Source organism: Mya arenaria, chromosome 1, assembly GCF_026914265.1.
Source record: "Mya arenaria isolate MELC-2E11 chromosome 1, ASM2691426v1".
Classification (NCBI taxonomy): Eukaryota; Metazoa; Mollusca; class Bivalvia; order Myida; family Myidae; genus Mya; species Mya arenaria.
Window position 1 is genome coordinate 57424621 of NC_069122.1, and position 27728 is coordinate 57452348.

At 35.7% G+C, this 27728-nt stretch overlaps 1 protein-coding gene across 3 annotated transcripts; it reads right to left on the bottom strand.

Moving 5' to 3' along the window:
• Positions 1-883: 883 nt before the first annotated feature.
• LOC128232150 (ceramide synthase 2-like) lies at positions 884-27037 on the bottom strand. Of its 3 annotated transcripts, none has more exons than XM_052945556.1 (13): positions 26962-27037; positions 20412-20652; positions 19751-19877; positions 18813-18919; positions 17904-17961; positions 16402-16459; positions 16145-16185; positions 14674-14724; positions 13154-13246; positions 12117-12245; positions 9079-9185; positions 4895-5060; positions 884-4456 (listed from the first exon to the last, which is right to left on the bottom strand). In XM_052945556.1, the coding sequence occupies exons 2-13, from the start codon at positions 20594-20596 to the stop codon at positions 4262-4264; spliced, it is 1317 nt and encodes a 438-aa protein (XP_052801516.1). In that variant the 5' UTR covers positions 20597-20652; positions 26962-27037; the 3' UTR covers positions 884-4261. The 3 variants fall into 3 exon arrangements, with proteins under 3 accessions (XP_052801516.1, XP_052801507.1, XP_052801525.1); XM_052945547.1 differs by lacking the exon at positions 26962-27037 and adding an exon at positions 23868-25618; XM_052945565.1 differs by lacking the exons at positions 16145-16185; positions 16402-16459; positions 26962-27037 and adding an exon at positions 23868-25618.
• Between the last annotated feature and the right edge of the window lie 691 nt (positions 27038-27728).

A 27728-nucleotide genomic window follows, 5' to 3' on the forward strand; every position in this document is an offset into this window, starting at 1 on the left:
GGACACCAATAAAAAATATATGAAAGATAGTATTTGGTACAGCACAATAAATATACAAGTATATCTTTAAACTAAAATATTCATGTGTGGGTAGGTAAAACATAGCACTAATTCATCAGGCCCCAATTTCTCGAAACTTCTTAAGCTTAACAGGCTTAAGTCGCTTATTTCAATTAACAAAAATACATACTGAAAATGGATTTTGATAAGTGAAAAATGGTTTATTCTGATAATCATACAGATTATTCCTACATAATTTCCAAAAAATCTTGAAGAAGTAAACATTACACATTTTATAGAACAACAAAAATAGTGAGATTAGCTTAATCCTGTTATAAGGGACTTAAGAAGTTTCGAGAAATTGGGGCCAGGAGTTTAAATTGGCATCCGAATTGCACAATTATGCCATATAATTGTGTTAATAATAAACAAATAGAATAGACATATGTTTAAAGAATATACTGACACTTTTTTTATTAAAATTTGCCTGAATGTGTATTTATATAAATTAAATAACTTATTTTTCATTATATATCCTTTTTAGCACTGAACACATATTTGGAAACGTGCAATGTCTGATACCTTGCTATATTACTTTTTGAAGGATCATAATTTTCCTATTTGGCCATACCTAAGTGATGCAATGTTGAACCTCATGTTCATATTTAAAAACTCCCAGTCTGGAATAAAACAAAAAAGTCCCATAAAAACAACAACAAATATTATTCAATGCCCATGATAGCTGCAATTTTCAATTTAAATTTAAATTAAAATTTGAATATCAAAAAGAAAACATCATATCAGTTGACAGGTTCTAACAACTTAAACAAATGAACTTCTGTCTGTATAATTATGATAAATTTCTAGACTCATATCTTTGTTATTTCAATAAATGGTTTGGGTAAAAAAATTCTTCCAGTTTAAGGCTGAAAATCTATCCGCCTGGTTACACTTAACATATATGGCTGAAAATCTATACGCCTGGTTACTCTTCACATATATGGCTGAAAATCTATACGCCTGGTTACACTTAATATATATGGCTGAAAATCTATACGCCTGGTTTCACTTAACATATATGGCTGAAAATCTATACGCCTGGTTACACTTAACATATATGGCTGAAAATTTATCCCCCTGTTTACACTTAACATATATGGCTTAAAATTTATCCCCCTGTTTACACTTAACATATATGGCTTAAAATTTATCCCCCTGTTTACACTTAACATATATGGCTTAAAATTTATCCCCCTGTTTACACTTAACATATATGGCTTAAAATTTATCCCCCTGTTTACACTTAACATATATGGTATCTACCTGGCATGGCCTTACTGTAATGTGTACAAAACAAAAGTATGCAAAGGTACTTCATGAATATTAATATATAAAATAAAAGTAAATGCACAACATGGCTGACAAGATATGGACAGTGATAACATGACATAGGAGCAATCTGAAGATTTAACATGGCACAACATTACTAGGCAATATATGAACAATATAGAGCTTTTTTATAATAATGCACCAAATTTTGGTGTGTTTTACATGTATTACAACAAAAATGAACAAGAGATACATATATATGTATATGGCACCAGTTCCATGTGGAACTTTTTATTGTTATGGTTACTTTACTTCCATAAAATATAATCATTAACAAAAGAATAAACACACTTACTAAAATAATTGGTGGTAAATTGTACAATGCCATTATAACATAACGTGTGATATAACAAATAAGGCAAGGGCATAGGAAGGTACATAAGATTGAGGCTGCTGATGTTGTCGGGCCAGGAAGGACCTCACCTCCCACTATGAACATTAACTATAAATTATACCCCTGTACAATGAAAACCAGATTACCTCCCCTTTATTACAAAGGTTAAAAAACAAAATTCTCCAGAAACGCCTTCAGAAAGTAAAAATATGAAGAAAAAATACACTGATTTTATTTCTTTTGCCAAACAGGACAAATCAATTCTTTAGAGTTAAGTATGCATATCAATCTAATCCTATCATCTTGTTGTTATTCTATTTTGTATGAGGTAAATTCTTGGGTCAGGACTTAAAAGTTCTTAAATAGACTGTGCTTTATAATCCTAATGTTACTGCTTACATAAGATCTTTCAATACGCTCGTTTTAGATTAGATTGTAAATATCAAACTTAATATAATCAGTTTTTCTACACTGTAAAAGGTGCTGTTCATTTCCCATATTCAAATCAACAGGGATGTGATCAATTTTGTTTCCATGGAAGACTCATCATTAGATGGCAAAATAAAAATATAAGCAGTAAACCCCATTGGAATGTGGTCTAAAGACTAAACATACCAATCCATTTTTAAGAATACCATAGATTGCCTTTACTTTACAAAAGTTTTATTTTTGCAAATACTTATGATTTACTCAACACTTAAATTGCTAAAAAACAAAGTTAGAAAACTGTACTGAAGGAACTTGGGTTTTTATTAGCGTGATTTCTATCATCATGCTTAAAAACTACCTTATCTTCAGCTGGAATTCTTCAATTCAAATGTGTTGTGTTTTGGAAGTGGTTATCCTTTTCATAATTCAAGGACCATAACTCTTCAATGGAGAACTGACTTGTACGGTAGTCACGATATTATACCAATAATCATCGCTGCAAAACTTGTAAAAGGAATGTCTTAAATTGGAGAAGGGTAATGGAAGTGTGACTGTGGAGGCAGACGTCAACAACACAAACATCGAGAGACTAAACATTCTACGCTGGTGTGGCAAAACACAAAACTAGTAGGACAAGACAATTACATTAGTTACGTACATGTACTATATAAGTCACTCTGGTGACACACAATGCAATAAATGGAGTGTACAAGTCTATAACAGAATAGTATTTAGACAATAACGTATGGGTGGGGGGGGGGGGGGGAGGCTGTAATTGATAAGATTTTTGCCCTAGTTTCTATAGTAACACTTGTATTGTTCTATATGATTTTAACTGAATCTGATACGGGAATCAAAATTATGAGTGATCAGATATAGGCGAATTTAAATGATAGTAAAATAGTAAAATGTTTTTGAAATGCACATTTTGATCTTTATGATGCACAGTGTTTTGATATATATTGCTGTTAAATCTAGCAGTAAATGGTATAGTGAACGTCCAAATGAGACCCAACGCTACAGACATGGGTAACTTATATTACAGTTACTGAACACAAAAATTCAGTTAAATAAAATAATAACTATCAGCACCTTTTTTGTGAAACTTTTGATACAGAAGCAACAAATCAAACAAACAAGAATTTCTTTTTTTGGTGTACACTTTCTGATGAGACTGGAATAAACTATAAACGAGTATGTATATGTTTTAAACTATATATAATATATCATGTAAACTCTTATTTTCTGGACTTTAAAAAAGTGAAGACAAAATTCAGCCTTTTAAGTGACATATAATTATATCTAATGAGGGAAATCTACTTTTACATAGTGAATACATACAGTAAGCAGTTGATAAAATCACAATAAATGATGGTAACTACTACATGTAAATCAAATATTTATACATTCATTTTTATATTCTTTTAATATAAAAAACCCAGCATATTAAACTGAAACTGTCAGATCATAATTATAGAAAGGAACATAATGATGATGATGTTATTTTACCAAAATCTTAATTTCACAGTCAAGATTAATTTTACATGTACCTGACAGTACTTAACAATTCAGTGAAATAGTTCTACCATCAAAGTTAGTCAGAAATATCAAAAATGTCTCTATATACAAGTACATGATGCAACACTCTTAGAGAGAGCATGTGTATGAAATACAACGCTGCCAAAACATGTTATACAATCTGTAAGTAAAACCAAAAAAATACGCATAATGTCTTACACATAAGAACAGTTTTGATTTTAGGCAAAGTATTATCGGTTCACATACTATTACCAAAAATAATGTTAAGCTTGATACCGCGCCTGTAGATCTATATCTTTTAAATAGCAGTTATCTTTAAAAGATAGTCAAAACAAGTAAAAGAGAAATAAAATTAAAATATTTGCATAAAAAGATGGACCATCTCAATGACAATGGTATGGACTCATGTATGAATTATTCCAAACAAAAGTTTAAAACAATTAAATTTTGAATATGACCTCATAAAGAAAATTGATGAAAAATAAAATGAATCAGTAAAGAAAATATAAAGCATTGGCTGGATTTATTGGAAAATGAGTAATCTCTAAGTAGAAGGCAAACAACTGTCAATCAATTATTGTTTCCATTCAAACGTGCTGTTTCTTTTGTCCCATTTACCTTAGCAGACCAATTTTTCTTGAAGCCATTTTTTTTTTGTGTCCCATTTTTGCCTTTGAGTTCATTTGTTTCTTTTGCTTCGTTCTCACTTTCAGTGTCAGCCTCTGCTCCATCATCATCCTCAGAATCACTGCGGACATCTTCAACCTGTAAAAAGCGAACAATTATCAAGGAAATAAAAACCACAACACCTTACATTAGAGCTATTCAAACAGGCCCCAATGGTCCACTGTTTTTTTCAGTTAACCAAGAATGATAGCTCAACAAGTATTCTAGCTAGAGTTGTGGGACTACTACACAAAGATTGTTTGTTAACGAGAATGTGGGTAACAAATTTGTTCTGACTATCACAAACCTTTTTGAGTTATGTCCACAGTTAAAGTTTGTTGTATGATAACAATGACCCAAATCAACATCCTGTGAGTGGGAGCCTCACTCCGCCTGGTCACTTGTAGAAGGAGTTGTCGTTCTCAGAAATCAGTTTTAAATAAAAAACTAATTTAACTGTTTTTTTTTTTTATTTTTCAAGAAATTAGCCCCTAAATCTTGGCAACCCATGTTGTTGTTTTTTTTATTGAATCTTACATTTCCCTTGACAATCTTCCTGTAGACGATGCGGAAGATCATGTAGGTCCAGATAAGATGGAGAACTTGAAGCAGGTACAGGAAGAAGTTGAAGAACCAGTGGGCTCCAAAGGTGTTGTCCATGATGCCGGCATAGTACGTCTCAATTGTGGTCGAGTACAGTACCCTGTAAAATACCGGGTAGTATTTTAAGAGTTTATAGCATATTTTAGCATTAAAAGATTAAGAACCAAACATCCCTGAATGAATAGTCTATGAGGCTGTAGTAGTAGAGATCTATTGTGGAGTACAGAACCCTGGAAGAGAGTTATTATCTTAAAGGTATAGTCCAGAAAGACCAAATGGTCCCAAAATGCTTCTGTAATACAGACCAGTGAGACTTTCAGTTATACAGCCCTTGTGAGACCTTCTGTACCACAGCAATCACAGCCATGAACTACTCACACAGCCATGAACTACTCACACATATGGGTAGTAGACAACTCTTGTCCACAATCACAGCCATGAACTACTCACACATATGGGTAGTAGACAACTCTTGTCCACAATCACAGCCATGAACTACTCACACATATGGGTAGTAGACAACTCTCGTCCACAATCACAGCCATGAACTACTCACACATATGGGTAGTAGACGACTCTCGTCCACAATCACAGCCATGAACTACTCACACATATGGGTAGTAGACAACTCTCGTCCACAATCACAGCCATGAACTACTCACACATATGGGTAGTAGACAACTCTTGTCCACAATCACAGCCATGAACTACTCACACATATGGGTAGTAGACAACTCTTGTCCACAATCACAGCCATGAACTACTCACACATATGGGTAGTAGACAACTCTTGTCCACAATCACAGCCATGAACTACTCACACATATGGGTAGTAGACAACTCTTGTCCACAATCACAGCCATGAACTACTCACACATATGGGTAGTAGACAACTCTCGTCCACAATCACAGCCATGAACTACTCACACATATGGGTAGTAGACAACTCTCGTCCACAATCACAGCCATGAACTACTCACACATATGGGTAGTAGACAACTCTCGTCCACAATCGCAGCCATGAACTACTCACACATATGGGTAGTAGACAACTCTTGTCCACAATCGCAGCCATGAACTACTCACACATATGGGTAGTAGACAACTCTCGTCCACAATCACAGCCATGAACTACTCACACATATGGGTAGTAGACAACTCTCGTCCACAATCACAGCCATGAACTACTCACACATATGGGTAGTAGACAACTCTCGTCCACAATCACAGCCATGAACTACTCACACATATGGGTAGTAGACAACTCTCGTCCACAATCGCAGCCATGAACTGCTCACACATATGGGTAGTAGACAACTCTTGTCCACAATCGCAGCCATTAACTACTCACACATATGGGTAGTAGACAACTCTTGTCCACAATCACAGCCATGAACTACTCACACATATGGGTAGTAGACAACTCTTGTCCACAATCACAGCCATGAACTACTCACACATATGGGTAGTAGACAACTCTCGTCCACAATCACAGCCATGAACTACTCACACATATGGGTAGTAGACAACTCTTGTCCACAATCACAGCCATGAACTACTCACACATATGGGTAGTAGACAACTCTTGTCCACAATCACAGCCATGAACTACTCACACATATGGGTAGTAGACAACTCTCGTCCACAATCACAGCCATGAACTACTCACACATATGGGTAGTAGACAACTCTTGTCCACAATCGCAGCCATGAACTACTCACACATATGGGTAGTAGACAACTCTTGTCCACAATCACAGCCATGAACTACTCACACATATGGGTAGTAGACAACTCTCGTCCACAATCACAGCCATGAACTACTCACACATATGGGTAGTAGACAACTCTCGTCCACAATCGCAGCCATGAACTACTCACACATATGGGTAGTAGACAACTCTCGTCCACAACCGCAGCCATCAAATACTCACACATATGGGTAGTAGACAACTCTCGTCCACAACCGCAGCCATGAACTACTCACACATATGGGTAGTAGACAACTCTCGTCCACAATGACAGCCATGAACTACTCACACATATGGGTAGTAGACAACTCTCGTCCACAATGACAGCCATGAACTACTCACACATATGGGTAGTAGACAACTCTCGTCCACAATGACAGCCATGAACTACTCACACATATGGGTAGTAGACAACTCTCGTCCACAATGACAGCCATGAACTACTCACACATATGGGTAGTAGACAACTCTCGTCCACAATCACAGCCATCAACTACTCACACATATGGGTAGTAGACAACTCTCGTCCACAATCACAGCCATGAACTACTCGCACATATGGGTAGTAGACAACTCTCGTCCACAATCACAGCCATGAACTACTCGCACATATGGGTAGTAGACAACTCTCGTCCACAATCACAGCCATGAACTACTCACACATATGGGTAGTAGACAACTCTCGTCCACAATCGCAGCCATGAACTACTCACACATATGGGTAGTAGACAACTCTCGTCCACAATCGCAGCCATGAACTACTCACACATATGGGTAGTAGACAACTCTCGTCCACAATGACAGCCATGAACTACTCACACATATGGGTAGTAGACAACTCTCGTCCACAATGACAGCCATGAACTACTCACACATATGGGTAGTAGACAACTCTCGTCCACAATGACAGCCATCAACTACTCACACATATGGGTAGTAGACAACTCTTGTCCACAATCACAGCCATCAACTACTCACACATATGGGTAGTAGACAACTCTTGTCCACAATCACAGCCATCAACTACTCACACATATGGGTAGTAGACAACTCTCGTCCACAATCACAGCCATGAACTACTCGCACATATGGGTAGTAGACAACTCTCGTCCACAATCACAGCCATGAACTACTCGCACATATGGGTAGTAGACAACTCTCGTCCACAATCACAGCCATGAACTACTCACACATATGGGTAGTAGACAACTCTCGTCCACAATCACAGCCATGAACTACTCACACATAATGGGTAGTAGACAACTCTCGTCCACAATGACAGCCATGAACTACTCACACATATGGGTAGTAGACAACTCTCGTCCACAATGACAGCCATGAACTACTCACACATATGGGTAGTAGACAACTCTCGTCCACAATCACAGCCATGAACTACTCACACATATGGGTAGTAGACAACTCTCGTCCACAATCACAGCCATGAACTACTCACACATATGGGTAGTAGACAACTCTTGTCCACAATGACAGCCATGAACTACTCACACATATGGGTAGTAGACAACTCTCGTCCACAATCACAGCCATCAGCCATAAACTACTCACACATATGGGTAGTAGACAACTCTTGTCCACAATGACAGCCATGAACTACTCACACATATGGGTAGTAGACAACTCTTGTCCACAATGACAGCCATGAACTACTCACACATATGGGTAGTAGACAACTCTTGTCCACAATCAATCACAGCCATAAACTACTCACACATATGGGTAGTAGACAACTCTTGTCCACAATGACAGCCATGAACTACTCACACATATGGGTAGTAGACAACTCTCGTCCACAATCGCAGCCATCAAATACTCACACATATGGGTAGTAGACAACTCTTGTCCACAATCGCAGCCATGAACTACTCACACATATGGGTAGTAGACAACTCTTGTCCACAATCACAGCCATGAACTACTCACACATATGGGTAGTAGACAACTCTTGTCCACAATCACAGCCATGAACTACTCACACATATGGGTAGTAGACAACTCTTGTCCACAATCACAGCCATAAACTACTCACACATATGCGAGTAGACAACTCTCGTCCACAATCACAGCCATGAACTACTCACACATATGGGTAGTAGACAACTCTTGTCCACAATCACAGCCATGAACTACTCACACATATGGGTAGTAGACAACTCTTGTCCACAATCACAGCCATGAACTACTCACACATATGGGTAGTAGACAACTTTCGTCCACAATCACAGCCATGAACTACTCACACATATGGGTAGTAGACAACTCTCGTCCACAATCACAGCCATAAACTACTCACACATATGGGTAGTAGACAACTCTCGTCCACAATCACAGCCATGAACTACTCACACATATGGGTAGTAGACAACTCTTGAGAGAATCCAGATGACGAGAAACAGCACAAAGAATCCGTCAGTAGCGTTCTTGTTCTTCACGTAGATGGACATTTTTGTCAGCTGGAAAACAGGCCAATACAAAGTTTATAGGATTTATTCAATTTAAAAAACAGGTATTAATTTGCAGATTAAACATACTTCAGAAATGTTTTAAATGGGAAACTGCTGTTTCTCTTTTATAGGGAGCATGTTTCCAGAAATGTTAGCTAAAAGTGATAGAAAACAAGAAATGTGTCAATAAGACAAGGATGCCCCCATTTCCCACCTTTGTCTAAAACAAAAGAAAGATATTACTTTCTCCCACCTCAGATAAGTAGATCTAAAATTATGACCATGCTAAAAATTCTTATCTTGCCCGAGGGCAAAGATTAAACAAGTACTGGTATGGACCTCCTTTTTCATTGTCATCATCCAATAACCTCCCTTGTTGAAGACCGTTGTCTGTAACATCATGGAAAACTTGTCCTGTGGCTATATTTAGAATCCTTATTAATTATTTCCCGCTTCACATGGCACCATAAGAAGGTTTTTACGCTCCATTAAAGAAATAATGCTGCAATCTACATCAGAACTATTTCAAGAATGATTTGACCATAAACATAATCTGAATCACTGCGAGCATATCCATGACAACCACAAATCTATATGCATTTATTTTCACTACGCACAAGAGTTCCAGCGAAAAAATATGTTTTTACTTTATTTTGTTCAACTGAGATGGGAGAAAAAGCATCTACCATGGCCACTTGTTTAAGATAGGTTAACCTCATTTCCGCAAAACACCCTATGCTAGGGTTGGGATTAACCTATCTTACACTCTTGGCCATGGAAGATACTAAGTCTTATAGGATACTAAGTCTTATAGTCTATAACCCACGAATGTGCATTAAAATTACCAGTTGCACTTCGAAAGAGTTTGGACAAAAAAAGGCAATAGCAAATTTCTACCTCAAAATATACCTTCAACCCAATTGCATCTCTATAGTTTGTTTTGACCTAAAGAAATGAAAGTAAAATCCTATTTTCATTTTAGGTAATGTAACAATGACCTTAACCTTGACACCAGGTGCTCAGCTTCAATTGCAGTCACATCACATCTATACTCACACCTTTGTGAAGGTTTAGGACCCAAACTCAAATACCTTTTTAGATAAATGTTAAACTATCATTAATCTTCTTGTAAGTTAAATAATGTAAAGGACTTTAACTCTGCTGGGAACAGTGACAAATGAAGCTCCTAAAGCACCCAAGCTGATTTACATTTGTCTCAAATTTTGATTTGATCAACTTCAATAAACTTAAATTTGTATTTATGGCAAAACATTGATTTTATTATACTTCCACAACTCTTTTTTTATTTTTAATACCGGCTGAAGTTAAAAATGTAGCCAAATTTTGAAAACAGACACTAAGATATTATTAATTCACTACCAAAATCAATACTTGCTTAATATGAACATTTTGACTTGTAAGTCATGGACAATAACATTTAAAGGTGCACAACTTCACATGCTGATTAACATTCCTATAGAGTTTCATGACTGTGGCTCTCATTCTTCTGGAGATTTGTGAGAAACAAGATTGCATGCTATATATGCCATACTTTCAAAAAGACAATGGGCCATAACTTTGCATTTATTGGATAAAGCAGCACACAATCCCAGGTGCAAAACTTCACATACTGGTTTACTTTCTAGCAAAGTTTTGTGACTCTAGCTTGTGTATTTCTGAGGATACCTGTGACAACAGAGTGCAAGCTCTATATACTATTTTAAAACTAAGCCAGGGGCCATAACTCTGCATTTTTCTGGGTACAGTTACACAAAAAACCCACAGTGCACAACTTAACATGATGCTAAACATTCCTGTCAAGTTTAAACACTCTGGCTATATACTTTTGAAGATACATGCGACACAAATTAGTGACAGACAGGCAAACTGACAGACCTGCAAACATGCCAAAAGTATTTGACTAAGGGGAGACAAAATATTTGTTAAATGTTTGGTTGTTGGCATATCCCTGTAGATAACATTATATTACAGTAAAACTGCGGTCGTTCGAACGAGCGGTCATTCGAGAACCGGCGGTCCCTCGAGGTTGGAGCTTGGTCCCTAACATTTTTCCTTCTATTTTCATATAAAATATACCTACGCTGCATCGAAACCTAAGTATGTCAAGGAGTCGAGCAATATAGTCGGTCCCAAGTACACAAATCATGCACAAAACCTTATGGCTCCCTTGAGGTCATAATTTCACACTTTTTCCCCCAACACGTGTTCCAAAATAAACAAACAATTGCTAGGTGTTAAAATGTTCGTAAGTTCTAAAAATTTCAATGACAGTTGAAAGGCAATTTGATAAGGTGTGAAAAACTGTTTATCACTGTTTACGCATGACCGATAGTAGTTGATATGGGCATTTGAGAAGATAATCATGAGAAGTTAATGGTGAGAAATGTAAATGAGTAATAAAAATACGAATAAACACTACCATATGGATACAACATGGGAATCTCTGAAAAGAATTCCTTCTTGTCACTTTGCTTTGCAATATGGCAAATTTGTGAAAATAAACATTTCTATTTATTAATTTATTGATATTTCTTTTACATTTTACATTTGGTATACATTTAGTATACGACAGCCTTTGAACATATGAGCGATTTCGACAACGCAACACATAATCGGTGTCTAAGTAAAAAGTCGGTTTGACAACTTTAAACTTAAAATACACTGAAAGATATTTCATAACAGACTGGAAAATTGAAATTCGGGTCTTTCGAAACATCGGTTCCCTCGAGGTTTTGGCTCGGTCCCAGGCGTCCTCGAGCGATCGCAGTTTTCCTGTACTTCAAATTTTTAATATGGACACATGGATTATCATTTCATTTAAGATTTGAGCCATTAATCCAAATATTACAGATGAAGAAAAAATTGTCAATTACTAACAGCACATTAACTATAATGCATTTCATACATGTAGCAACTTACAGCTAGCCAAGTGTCTGCAGAGTCATGTACAGCCAGGACGATGGTGCCTATACGTGCAAAGTTGAGTATCCATGAGAAATACATCAGAACAATCGTCGCAAAGTGGTGAGTTACCATCTCTTTGAAGTCCTGAAAGAGGTAAATTTGCCGTTATAGAGACCCTAAAGGAGTTTACGGTCCATTGCTCCAAACAAATCAATCAGAGCCAAATATTTTATCCACTCGGACTGAGTGGGTTCATATTAATATTGGTCTGTGACTGTATACTTAACTATAGATTGCCTTTTTGAAAAAGCGCTTGTCTGCCCCATTGTGTGCTCGTAGCTGAGAAATAATCAATAACAGACATGCATTCTGTACTTTTGGACTGGACCTTAATTGTACCAGTAAAGAACCCATTTCTTTCTACTGACGGTAAGTATTCGTGCTTGGCCCTAACTTTCTGCGGTTTTAGGTATTTTCACATCATGTCTTTTACATAAATCAATCATATGTTAAAATTAACCTTCTGTATTCAAAAACAGTTTGAATGTTAAGAAACTTTGAACTTTACTTTAATTGGCAGTAAAGAGAGTATGGTAAAGACTCCACTAGACACCCTGTGCAACAACATAATGCCACTTAATATAACTGAAATATTCTTCCACTTTAACATAAGACTTTCCATGCATTTGTTGCCAGTGAAGAGATTTAGAAGAAGTGGGGTTTCTCAGTCACAAAGGGGAATAACTCAAAAAGAATTATTTTCTGTGTTATGGGCCCTGCTTCATAAGTCTATGTTATCTCTGACAACAGGTTTCATATAAATAACTTGTTTTTCTTTTGAATTATGGTCAAGGTTCACAGGATTTGCATGCCACTAATTGATTACAAAGCCACTACCGCCAATGATGACATACAACACCAAGCCTTAAACAATACCTAACTCAGCAACATCATGCCAGTTAATGACACTGCTCCCATATAAGAATCTATAGCATTTAAAATTCTGTACACAACACTAAAATATTTTCCCTGATTACGAAACTATGACAAACCTTGCGTTTATGGTCAGTACAGAGAGTGAAGACAAGGCTCCAGTAGAAGCCCAGTTCCACCACATAGTGCCAGTACATGTCACTGCTCACATGCTGTAAAATACAAGCACATTATCACCATGGCCATCCAACATAGTGCCAGTACATGTCACTGCTCACATGCTGTAAAATACAAGCACATTATCACCATGGCCATCCAACATAGTGCCAGTACATGTCACTGCTCACATGCTGCAAAATACAAGCACATTATCACCATGGCCATCCAACATAGTTCCAGTATATGTCACTGCTCACATGCTGCAAAATACAAGCACATTATCACCATGGCCATCCAACATAGTGCCAGTACATGTCACTGCTCACATGCTGCGAAATACAAGCACATTATCACCATGGCCATCCAACATAGTTCCAGTACATGTCACTGCTCACATGCTGTAAAATACAAGCACATTATCACCATGGCCATCCAACATAGTGCCAGTATATGTCACTGCTCACATGCTGCAAAATACAAGCACATTATCACCATGGCCATCCAACATAGTTCCAGTACATGTCACTGCTCACATGCTGTAAAATACAAGCACATTATCACCATGGCCATCCAACATAGTGCCAGTACATGTCACTGCTCACATGCTGTAAAATACAAGCACATTATCACCATGGCCATCCAACATAGTGCCAGTACATGTCACTGCTCACATGCTGCAAAATACAAGCACATTATCACCATGGCCATCCAACATAGTGCCAGTATATGTCACTGCTAACATGCTGCAAAATACAAGCACATTATCACCATGGCCATCCAACATAGTGCCAGTATATGTCACTGCTCACATGCTGCAAAATACAAGCACATTATCACCATGGCCATCCAACAAAGTGCCAGTACATGTCACTGCTCACATGCTACAAAATACAAGCACATTATCAGCATGAACATCCAACATAGTTCCAGTATATGTCACTGCAAACATGCTGCAAAATACAAGCACATTATCACCATGGCCATCCAACAAAGTGCCAGTACATGTCACTGCTCACATGCTGGAAGATAGACATTCAAACAAGCACATAACTACCATGGCCATCCTTACATACCGACTTGGCTGTTCATACATATTTCAGAAAGGTTACAAACAGAGTACATGCCTTTACACATATAATTACCTAAATAATTGAGATGACGCTAAATCAGATTCTGATTCAATAATTACATACTTTGTTTCACAAAAAAACTATATAAAACATTGTCAATTTGTTTGCCCGGCATAATCATGTGACTTGTACCTCCCTCTCCATTGGTTGAAGAGTTATGTTTGTGTATATCAAGATGGTTCAGCGTCATGTTAATTGGCTTTTACTAGAGGGTTTTCTAGCACTTCTGACTTACTCTTGTATTTCAAAGAAACGATGTGATGTGTTATCAAATTATTAAAAACATCAATATTCATTGACTTAACAAAATCTTCAATGAAAAAGAATCTACAATTTTGAATAAAACATACCTGATAAGGCCAATCTTCCCAGCAAGTTATGGACTTCCAGAAGTAGGGTTTCTAAAACATAATCAAAATTATTCCATATTAAATTACATTCCTATAGATGCCATATTAAGGACCAGAAACATGTATACTTATAACGATGCACTCGTACATATACATCTAACATCCATGCAAAAGGAATAGCAAAGCCATGACCATCTTTGAAATATTTTTGTTCTAATGGAACAAAGATGCAACCTACATAACAAGGACAGACAACATACATGTTCATGATTCACTTTTATTTTTATTAATCCTTAACAGGGTTTGAATTTTTACTCTATGTATGATCTAGCATTTAAGTTCTGAATTATTATGGCAAATGGTCATCGGGGTGATATAAAGGTCATTGGTGAAAGAAAACGTTGGTGAAGGCAAACAAAAACACACACACACCAAAATGTGAAAAAAAACTCTATCAAATCTATCACCATTAAAATCATTCATTCATCAACAAATACATGTATAAAATATAGTTTGATACAATGAAGTTTATGATTCAATCAAAAGTACAAGTATTTAAACAGGCTCTTTGTGTACATATTATAACTATGCAATTATAAATGTTCTGTCAGAGTTAATTGAATTAGAAGAGAGAAAAAGCCATTGTTTAAAATATAATAATGGCTGTGTGGCTTACAAGCATGAATGCATTGAGACTGATCCTAATATTTGAGAGCCATACAGCTTTGGATAACTGATTCAGACACATGAATTAATTTTTAAAAGAATAAGGTTTAGTGGTTCATGAGTGCTCTTTTATGAATTATGGTATGCAGTATTAACATGCCTGCAAAGTACCATAATATTAATTTAGACATGTGTATTATATACGAGTTATCATTGTATCAAGAATTGACAATGTATTGTATTAAAATCCTGTGTTCATTAGTTTCTCCTATTATCTCTGAGATTTCAAAATAACTATTTTGACATGTTGTTATTGTGCAAAAGGTTATGGAATAGTTTTCAGGGAGATGTCCTGAGAATAATGTTAAGAGGAAAGTATGCTTGCATGAAGTAAATGAACCGCGACAAGCAGAGGGGATAACAAAATGAATTACGAGTTTTTTAACGTCATTTCAAAGATGTTATTCATGAAAAAGAAGAGTCAATCACCAGGGGTGTCCCCATTCTAATTTTAGCCATAGGAAACAATGAGGTCATAAATAATTCCCACTCAAATTTATTTACTGCAGACTTTTTCTGCTTGCCACGGTTCATTCTGAAACGCATACAGCTTTTAAAAAATGAAATACAAAAAGTTCAAGGTTATGTTCCACTTCAAGGTTAGTGCACACATTACCTACATTCAACTGCCTTAGAAAAACAAATCCAATACATCATACCAATGAAAATGAATAAAAACACCAGCTGTGAAAGGAAAGTGACAAATGCTTAAGATTTAGCCTTGTCTGAGGGATAGCCAACTTACATCGGAGATTGACCTTGACCTGTGGGCTGAGAGCATGAATGCTGGAAAATGAGTAAGTTTCAGCTGAGACATAACAGTAATGAAAGGTCTACCAGACAAATAAGATGGATGGACTAAGTTCCTCCATTAAGGGACACATTAAAATCTCAGAAGCAGACAAAATTCCAACTTATATATAAGCATAGTCAGAAAAATCCATTCTATAAGTAATACAGAATGATAGCAAAGATACCTGTATGATTGTATAGCAAAGATACCTGTATGATTATCTTCATCTAGAGCGGAAACTAGAATTCTGCCAATATGAGGTGTCACCTATAAGGAGCAATCATAATTTTTCTAGTAAAAGTCACAATGACCATAACATTTGACCCATAAAAAAGCATCAACTGGCCATGACTGATGTGTATATCAGCTTTGACCAAGTTAAAAAACAGTTATTGGAAATAAAAGTTCTCTTAATTTTCAAGTAAATGTCACTTTGACTTTTGACATTTCATACATTTTGTCTCAACACTCATATTTTGTTATAGTTAAGGTCACCATGACCTTGACCTTTTGGCCCAAACATCTATAGGGGTCATTTACTGACAGGGATCAATGTGAACACATTTCACCAAAAATTGATTGGAGATGAAAGTGTGCCGCCGCCAGACAAAGTAATCCCTATGTTTCAGCGATGTTTTACAGACTGAAATACCAGTTTACAAACCTTGTTGAAGAGATCAAAGTGTGACAATCAATTTGCAAAACTTATTTCTAAAAAATTTCAATATAGAATAATTTAATGCATCCAAGACCCATTCAAAAGGAAAATCTATTTGTTTCTTTTACCTATTTCTTCCACTGAAAATTAAAAATAGTAAAAATATCATCAATTAATTGCCATAAAGCACATGAAATAATAATGTTAATACAGTAATGAAACAGTGTACAGGAAAGCATGCCAGACAGTGTCACATTGCAGGTTGATTTTAATGTTGTCTGCTGTAAATGCAATGAACAGAGGACAGAATTTCACCCACATCATTTAGGCCTGGTCAAATCTTTAACATTAAAAAATATCCGCATTTGCACAATGTTTTATGTTCTATTTTGTGCGCGTGCCTGTAGATTCGTGACTAAAATGATGCACAGAATTGACTTAAATACAGAAGGTGCTGAAAATTACTGAAATATATCATTTATCACAAGTTAAACTCTAAAATAACTTGCTGTTGTTGTTTTTCAATCAAAATGAATTCATTTCATAGAACAAGATTATTTACAATGGTGACGTCAGATGCAGCCAAAAGATCCAATGTGCCTAAAATGTTTTCTCAAACACTGTGAACTGCCAAACTAAAGCTGCACCTGGTGGGAACTGAACCCATGACCCTTTGCATAACAGGCAGACACTCAACCAGGTCACTACAAAAGCTAGCACAACATGGAGTTGTTAGTGTTGCTGTACATTGTATATATGGAATTCCCTGTAAGTTGAAAATTTATAAATATTTGGAGGCTACGGTCAATTTGCAATGACCTTAAGGCTTTATATGTTTCCGACCAATCAATAACTTTGTTTCCTTATTTGCCTAGGTTTTAAACCAATCAGCATGTCTATTCCCTGTATTGGCAAAGTTTTCTTCGAGTATAAGCTTCACAGCTCTGACATATGCTCAGCAGAATCCTAAATATTGTTTACAATATTATATAGTTCATTAATAAATGCTTTAACAAATGCCTCAAACAATATTTTACAAAACAAATAACTTACTTTCCACAAGTAAACGAGTGCATAGATGAAAAACGAGGTGTACATAATAAGGTGCCAGCTGAAAAAAACAAAATCAAATGTTGCGAGTGCATAGCTACAGGTAATTAACACAACGTTGGATGTCATTCACGAGCATTTGATTGACCGATAAAGGGATTGTAGTTCATCTACAAATAAAAGCCCATGCATGTTAAATCCGATGGATCACTCTGATCATCTCTGACAAACAACCCACAACAAGTAACCAGTTCCACATAGCAAAGCTCCTAGTCTTGTCATGTAAATTGCATATAATTACGTGTGAATTGTGCAGAAATTCAAATAATATGCTGTGTAGTACTTTTGTTTGGCACTTGAGCAAGGGTTTTGACACTATCAGCTTATGAAAGCCTTTGTCTTATTTTTGCATTCATTTTATTTCAAGATATTTCTTCCACCCCAGACTTTCCTCTTTTGTTTGTTAATTTCATTCGCCTAAGAAATTTTCCAATGAGCGTCACCCCTTATTCAGGCATATCCAAAAAAAATAATTATATCAGTTTATTACTTATGTATCTTTGTCTATTCAAATGAACATATTCTGTGATATTCTTTAATTGTTCCCGTTAGAAAATTGGAACGAGAATCATGAGTTTACGCTCTACGTCCTTCAATTACCAAGGTTTTCACCTTATATTTACTTCACACATCCGTCAAACAGTGCCAAATGAGTTCCAGCAAAAAGCGTTAAAAAATTTGTTTCCATTGAAAGAAAAATGGTAACAAAGCATCTATCAGGGACCATTGTGGAATATACATGTATACCGTGCCATGTCTCGGCATACTTTTTTTTCCGTAAAAATATCCTGCACTAACGACTGTAGGTGCATGGAACACAAAAGAAAAAAGATCATGAAAAGAAACAAGTACCTGCATTCCCTGAATTTTGCAAGTGGTGTTGGGGCATTTAAGGCCTTCCTTCTGCGGAACCAGACCTCCACCTGACGCTCCGTCATATCTGTCTGCTTCGCTAGACCCTACAATGATGTACTTAATTGCACTTCCCTGGCGGCATATGGTTTGGGGTTATTAGGTAGTTGAACTCATCTTCATAACAAGGAATTCCAATTTCTTATATAATCTTAACCCCATTAGGTGACTGATCCATCAGTTTTCGCTCCAACTCTTTACTGCTTAATTATCTCCTTTTGAAGATCACTGCAGCTTTATGGGAGTTCCCATGTTATAGGTTTAAATTATGGTATCGTAAGGATTTTGAGTTGTTGATCGAGAAGTATTAAAAACTGACCCCGATTTCTTGAAACATGTTAAAGTTTCACAGATTTACTCGGTACTGTTTCGACAACTTTTGTATTTTTTGTCTTTGAATGAGCCAATTTTTGCGTACGGTAAATATCTGAATAAGATAGCTGATATAAGACTCCTGACAAAAGATCAGATCGCAGTTTTTCATATTTATGATCAATCTGTATGAGTGCAGCTTTAAGTCCCTTATAAAAGGCCAAAGCTATTTTTGATTTAGTATAATTTGGGTAATAGATATTCTTAAGAGTTTTTGGACTCTAAAAACAAATAATCTTCGTGATAATCACGTTTAAATATTTTTTAATATAATTTGGCTTAAAAGAATAAGCTATTTAAGCTTGTTACACTTAGAACTTTTGAGAAATTTTGGCCAGATCATTGGTAACAGTATCAACATGTTAACTTATCTTGTATGGCCTTTTAGTAGTGGCCATTGGTTTAAGTTTTTGCACAACCCTGTTCCCCATTATCTTGACCACAAGTGGGCAATGACAATAACTCACCTTGTATAAACAAAAAGACAAGCTTCATTTACCGCATACCTTCATAGCCTCGTGGTTTAGAGGCTTTCTGTCCTTCCAAGCCGCTTCCAGAACCGTGTTGGGAGCCACTGTCCTTGGCTTTCTGCTTGATACTCCCATCTTCTTGGCAATGGGTATAACAATGAGGCTGCAATGGAAAATAGGTTTGCCTTATATGACAGGGACTTGGACATGTACCATAGTGGAGAGGGTTTTATTTGCTCTGGTTTATGTGGTAATGCACCAGTCAATTGCACAGCCCATTTCCCCCGCTATCCCCGGTATATCTCCAGACCTCAGGGGCCGTGCTTACAATTGACTGGTGTATAATCTCATATCAGAATTGTACCAGTCATGCTGTGCAATAAATAGCATGAAGATGAATTATATTATTTTAAACATTGTGTATGTATGCATGAGAATATGGTTACTAAACAGTTTCTACACTAAACCCTTCTTACTGAAATCATACATCACTCATGCTCTGCAAATGTGTAGATGTTCATTAACTCAGGAAGTGTAGGCAGTCACTATTATTTTTGATCCCATTTTAAAACTCTAACTCAATAGTAAAGTTAATCACAAGAAACCGCACTGAGCATTATTCAAGTAGTATATTCAGGACCTTCATGTCAAGTGAATAGATCCATTTCATGATGATCAAAAGTGCAATATGACTTACATGTCCAGCAGGTAGCGGACTACAATTAAAGCCACCCCAAGCAGCAAAGCCAAGTTAAGATCTTTCACATCTGGGTAATATGTTTTACTCCCTGGCACATTCTCCAAAGACTTCCAGGAATGCGATCGATTTGCCGGAAACCAAAATCTCTCATCCCAAAACGTGTTGTACAGTAATTCAATCATTGCTTGTTTGTCTGCTACACTGCTTTCAATAATTCTGTGTGGTAAACTCTACACACCTGAAAGGAATAAGAACAACCTTGGAAGTGTTTCAAATTTTGAAACGTTTATTAGGATGTGCCTGTTGAACAATTTTAATTCTGAGTTCAGAGTTTATATGATAAAACTGCCAGAAATGGGGTATATAAGTTTCATACCATAAAACTTTAATGGGGTATGATATCATACGATAAAACTGCCAGTAATGGGGTATGAGATCATGTGATAAAACTGCCAGTAATGGGGTATGAGATCATGTGATAAAACTGCCAGTAATGGGGTATGAGATCATGTGATAAAACTGCCAGTAATGGGGTATGAGATCATGTGATAAAACTGCCAGTAATGGGGTATGAGATCATGTGATAAAACTGCCAGTAATGGGGTATGAGATCATGTGATAAAACTGCCAGTATTAGGGTATGAGATCATGTGATAAAACTGCCAGTAATGGGGTATGAGATCATGTGATAAAACTGCCAGTAATGGGGTATGAGATCATGTGATAAAACTGCCAGTAATGGGGTATGTGATCATGTAATAAAACTGCCAGTAATGGGGTATGAGATCATGTGATAAAACTGCCAGTAATTGGATATGAGATCATGTGATTAAACTGCCAGTAAAGGGGCTATGAGTTTCACGGCTAAATCTTCTAAATTTAAACTGCAAGACTGCATTGAACGTAAAAACTTAGATACGGGTATAAGGTTGAACCTAAAATATGACTGAAATTCCTAGTCAGTACATAACAGTCACAACTGGTTAGGCCATCATGTCACAGTGACTTCAAATGTATTATTTAACCTGTTTCAAATTAAAAGATAAGGGCGGTCTTATCGTTGGTTTGATGCAGAATTAAATGAGGTCCAAAATTTGGTTCGGCATCCAAATCTTCTATCATATATCTTGTCACAATTCATGAATAATCTTTTCCACATAATGGCCAACATCATACCATCATCCAGTTACATTTATAACTTCCGCTGATGTGAATGTCTAAATGATGCAACAATTCACTAAGAATAAGTTTTAGAATAAGAATTATGTGAAGGGCCTTTGACCCATGAGCTGAGAGACAGCCTTACTTTTAATATTGTCAAACAATGACTGAATCACATTTGTAATATTGAACTATTACGTAAATTGTTCTTAAACCTTTTGCCGTAGTTGCATACATGCGATAAGAAGGGGCACAGCCAACCCCTTGTCTTCCCCTTCCTAGTGTGTATATGCGAGGCTAAGCAGTAAAAAAAATCATAATCAAGCTCCGCTGATATATATATGGTGCAACTCGTCCTATTAATTGATCATTGTCAAAGAAAAACATAAGTTGTAAATATTTTAAAGGTTCATTTAATAGAATACTATTTTTTTTACTATAATCCAATAACTTTTATCTGTACAAAAAACATTAATAATGGAATATCTATTTTCTTTAGACCTTGCGGTCAAGGTTAACCCTTGAAAGTGCCAGCACTTATTTCCAACGGGGGTCCTTTGTTTTTGCTGAAGGGACAGCACGCTGAAGAGACAGTGGTGGGATACAAGGAAGTCCGGGTGCTATACCCTAGCTCTTTTTAGAAGAGACCCTTAACGCTTAACCACTAGGCCACAGAGACAGTTATTAAACAACAGATTAACAAAGTGTGTGTATAGGTGGTATGGGTGAATATGTGGTCTCTATCCAGTATCCATATTAAAGCAGCTCATTCTCACAGATTGACCGTTCAATTTTTTTGTCTTGGAATGAGCCAATTTTTGTGTAAATGTCTGGAAACCAGTGAATCAAGACTGCTGACAAAAGATCACAGTTTTTTTGCAACTTGTCTACTATATAGCATGGCAGCTGTGTATGAAAAACAGCATTTTCACACCACAAGACTGATTTGAGTACAAGCAGACCATTAGAATGCAATGACGTTGAACGTACACATGTAAGATACAATATATATTAAATAATGACATACTGGTACTTTGTTATGTAAAATCCATTTTTGCTGAATAAATATATTTCCATGAAAAAAGTTATTCTCTCCTTTCTTTGTAGGGTGCTTTGTGTTGTAAGGTAAACAAATGATGTTTTAGTATTCAGGCTAGCAAAAGCATCAACTCCAAGGCAGCTGAAATTGGACTAGGATTTTACCACCTTTCTGCCACTCCTCAGTCGAGAGGCAAGTGTCAAGTTGGCGGAGGAAGGTGGTCACTTTGACCGAGGATTGTCCAAGCAATCAAGTCAGCACTACAGATCTATTGATAACCACATGCTGGGATGAGTACATAGAGGGAACCATGAAAACATTGCAGTTCCTCCAAAAAGTTGAAGGGTTTAATGGTGTTACTGTTAGAATGTAATGCCTATGCTGCTGGAGTTTTTGAACTATTGTCATAAATAATCTTAACATTACCAGGTATGTTATGCCATTATTCTTTGAACAAGATGTACTATTGAGATTACCCATACTGGATGGGTACCTCAATCCGAACACTTTCGGCACTATTTTTGAAATATTTATAGTTAAACTTGCACCACAACTACAAAATTTTCTATCAGCATACTAGGATTCAAGACCAATTGATTGATATAAATGGTATTTTTCAAGATACTACCAATCTGCATGAAAAGTACTTTTTAACCGCACAGTCAAGGACTGCCATTTTTGTCCTCAGAGTACCTAAATATGTAAAAATTTTAATTCGTTATTAAATTTTATGAATCCTTATAAAATTATTGCTACATGTTTTGTTTTTAGTTAATTAATAATTTTATTTCCATCTTGTTTTTTTTATCATTTTTGTCAGTAAAATTTGACTATTTAAGTAAAAAGGTACAGACTGTACTAGTATGCTGTGATTGTGGCATTAGCATGAACATTATTCCCCCGCGTGCCATGAATAAGTTCAATAAACATATTTATTTTACAACAATTGTGAAACAAGTTACATGTATAACAACATTATATTAATCAATCTTGTTGGCAACATTTTAAGCAAGAGTGTGGTCTTGTGTTGTGGATGAAACCAGAGAACCTGGAGAAAACCCACTTGTCCGGTTTGGTGACCACATACCAAACTGCCCAAGCCGGGAAATGAACCTGGGTCGCCTAGGTGAGAAGCGAGGGCGCTAACTCTACGCTTACCAGACAACCAGACAATAATAAAAACTTAACACATGCCATGTATTCACAATTGAACGTGAACAACTTTGAATGATAGCAGCATTTGAAGTACTCACCAGAGTATTGTGTTCTTAGGTACTTGTATCGGGAGCAAGACAAATTGGCCCCTTACCAAATCGGCCTACTACCAAATCGGCCCCTAAGACGTTTCGGCCCTGCCATTTCGTCCCCTTAATTAGAATGACTCGAGACGTTTCGGCCCCTTAGTGATTTTCAACAGAGACCTTAATTTTATTTTATTTTTTATCTTGAGTATAAAGAAAAACATTGTAGGTTGTCTTATAAATGTAAATGAGATCTGTAAATAAGTTGTAAATAAAATCTTAAAATTTACAAATAGACAAATATGCATAAAAAACATTGATATGACTGATATAAAAAATATAATTAAAATCTAAATAAATGTTAACCCTGATTTTTAATATAAAATGTTAGAAAATCTAAGAAAGTTTATTTGTTATAACTGTTAATTATTAATTGATCATTAAAGACTTCAAAGAAAATTTGTCTTTGAACCATGCGTTTATTTTGCAAGGCAAACTGTTAGTGTTGTGGGTGTGAAAAAGACATTCAAAGATGTTTGAATGAATAATTGTCTTTAATTTGTTAATGTTATTTACAGTTGATTAAAGAAGATTTGAGTAATATAAACAACGTAAGTATATATATTAAATCATTTCTAAAAGTGGGTACCATTTGTTTTAAACATGTTGCAGTGCTACTGTTAAATTTTTGTGTATTGGACATTATAAACGCGTTGTTGTGCTACTTTTATTTTATTGTGTAATGGAATTTTGTTAAAAATTGTAATGTCTGATTCAGATTTGTGTATTGAGTGTGATAAAAAAGTGAAATAATATTCTGTTTGAGGTGCGAAGAGATAATTGGTATTAATCTTTAAGTGTGAGAATTAGCGGTTGGGAAAGTCGGAACAAACCTTGTAGACGTATTTATAAGCTTGTAAACACAAAGTGTCACAATTCCAACACCTGATACCTCTGTGGAATGTGACAATTCGCCATAAGACCATCTGTCTAAAAACACCATTTAAGCCAGTATGATTTTGCATACGTATTCAATATAAGATTAATAATAGTTTTTTTCATCCTTACCTGATTTGAATATAAATAACTGAATTTCATAAAATGTACAACTTATGTCGAGAGCGTTACAGAGACATCAACGCCAGGATCATGGATGAGTGGGACTCATACGATTCGCATAAGGTCACCTGCGAGGAGTTCCTGAAAAATGTTGGTGCCATCTACGGCGGGCGATAGGTGTTTGGTCAAGACTTATGTTAGACAATGGACATGTCATTATACATAATATAAGCAACATAGTTATGTATAAGATTATTTTAAAAAAAATAAGTTTAAACATTTCTTCTTCAACTCTATTTCGTTTTATAAAAATATCTCGTGAATAAATCTTTACATGTTTTCAAGTGTACAGATATTTTCTTTAAATCAATTTTCATCTATACCTTTGCATGCATATATATAGCTTTGTCTATTAAAATAAAAAAATGAAATTACATGTTTTTTACTTATATTTAGAAATAATATAAAAATGTGTTTTCAAGTGTACACATATTTTCTTTAAATCTATTTTCATCTATACCTTTGTATGCATGTATACAGCTTTGTCTATTAAAATAAAAAAATGAAAATACATGTTTTTTACTTATATTTAGAAAGAAAAAAAATAATATTAAAATAAGGGCCGAAACGTCTCGGTAATCAGGGGCCAAAACGTCTACGGGATGGGGACGATTTGGTAAGGGGCCGAAAAGGTAACCGTTTGAGCTAAGGGCCGATTTGGTAAGGGGCCGATTTGTCTGGTAGCCCTTGTATCCACAGGCATCTGTATCATTGTTTGTCACTTAAATGTTGTTTAAAACCATTTTGGGTACATACAATGAGATAAACAACACATCTGAAGATATTTAGCAGGGCTCTCACTAGGCTGAAATTTTTGGGAGAAGTGACTTCTCCCTTCAGTCAATTTAGGGAGAAGTGGGGAGACTTTAGGGAGAAGTGATACTTTACTAACACCTGATACAAAAACTATGCCATACCACACACCTAAGTTTACATTCACATTCAAATTAATTGCTATAACTATATAAAATGTTCACAAATAATGGCTCGGTTGTTTCTTAAACTGTGGTGTTAGTCTTATGGTGATATTAAGGAATGGAATTAATTTATCTGTACGCTGAAGCATAAAATAACTTCAATAGGACTGTCATTAGTACTGTTTACACGGGGAAAATTGAAGATTTGAATTTGCTGTACTCTTTCCGACTAAAGAAAAACACGAGAATTTGACATTGAATTATGCTTGTTTGTCTAAAGACATTATAGATATACCAACATATCGCACACAATTTTAAAGGTAATTGATTCTTCTTTCCATGTCACTTACTTAAAAATGGATTGTTTATATGTTGGTTGAGAAATTTGCATAAAACTGGACTCTACCGTGAAATCGGGTAAGTTTGAGTTACATACCTTGTTTCTTTTTTGTATATCAAAGACACTAAATATCTTCAGATGTGTTGTTTACCTCATTGTATGTACCCAAAATGGTTTTAAACAACATTTAAGTGACAAACAATGATACAGATGCCTGTGCTTGTATCTAAGCCTAAGGCAAGCATCTATATTGATTAAAATCGTAAATAAACCAATCGCGATTGGAAAAACGCTTTTATAACGGGTGTTCCATATTCAGGTACTGTTCTGATTAAAGTACTCAGTAGTTTTTAATATTGTCCTTGATTTCATTGTAAAATAGATCGTAAATAGTATGTATAAATATGTCTCGAAGTCAAAATAATAAGACCTTTTTTCATGTCTGCAAATACTCTATATTATACCTGTATAGCATCAATGGCGACATTAGATAAACATATTGCCATAATTTTGGGGTATTTTGAATTTAATAATAATAATAATAATAATAATAATAATGATGATTATAATAACAATAATAAAATAATAATAAAAGTAAGCGGAAATTGATGAAACCGAGATGGTAACTCGAAAAGGACCAGGCCGAAATGGCTACTGGGCTTAATTGACCCGGTTTCAAGGGGATACCCCTTACTGCCCTATCGTCATCCATGCCCCCGATATTCATTACCTTCCTACGCGCCTTTAAACTTCCTTGGATGTCAAAATTTTAATTATGATGCTATTTATAGTAAGACTCTTTACCGAAATCATACCCTAGTGTACAACAAATTATCTTATTAATAGAGTCTATCAAAATACTTCAGTGTGCGGTTTCAAGCACAACACAGCAGTTTCTTCCCTTTGCTGTACAGCTGGCATGCATAGATAACGTGATCAAAAAAACGATAACTTCGTTCATTTTTTTGTCAAATATATTTCATCTATAAGACATAATCATACAATATTTTGAAAATTTAAACAAATAAAACGTCAATGAAATCAAATTTAGTCATTTTTTTTTAAAAAACAGTTTGGGGATTAATATGTTTTCCAATAACTAAATACAATGTATGTCTTTACTTTATATTTGGTCTTCAACTTTGTATTCAGGACTTTGCCCTTTGTAAATATAATATAATACTATTATAAATTGAAACTACGGCTTATATCTACCTTCATGCTAACAAGCATTTTTTGATCATTCATAAATAAAGTTCAAAGGGCGGTAAAGAATATTAATGCGAAAAACTACAGAAACAAGCTCAGTAGCAAAAAGTTTAAACATAAACCCGGTTTAATGGCACTGAGCAAACGCCAAAGACATAGAACATAAAAACAAAAAAACACAAACAAGAAACATGGAAGAACAGCACAAAACTCCACAAACAGCACAGTGCATACATTCTATATGTAAAAAACTAAGTATGTTTATCAAGGATTGTTAGGTAACGCCTT

What these genes read in the sequence shown, in the direction of transcription:
- LOC128232150 (XM_052945556.1), bottom strand. Translation starts at nt 20,596, where the DNA reads ATGATTGAATTACTGTACAACACGTTTTGGGATGAGAGATTTTGGTTT. An exon ending in GTACTGACCATAAACGCAAG is followed by an intron (nt 12,246 to 13,153) that starts GTTTGTCATAGT and finishes TACCTCTTTCAG; the next exon opens with GACTTCAAAGAGATGGTAAC. An exon ending in CTGCAGACACTTGGCTAGCT is followed by an intron (nt 9,186 to 12,116) that starts GTAAGTTGCTAC and finishes CCTGTTTTCCAG; the next exon opens with CTGACAAAAATGTCCATCTA.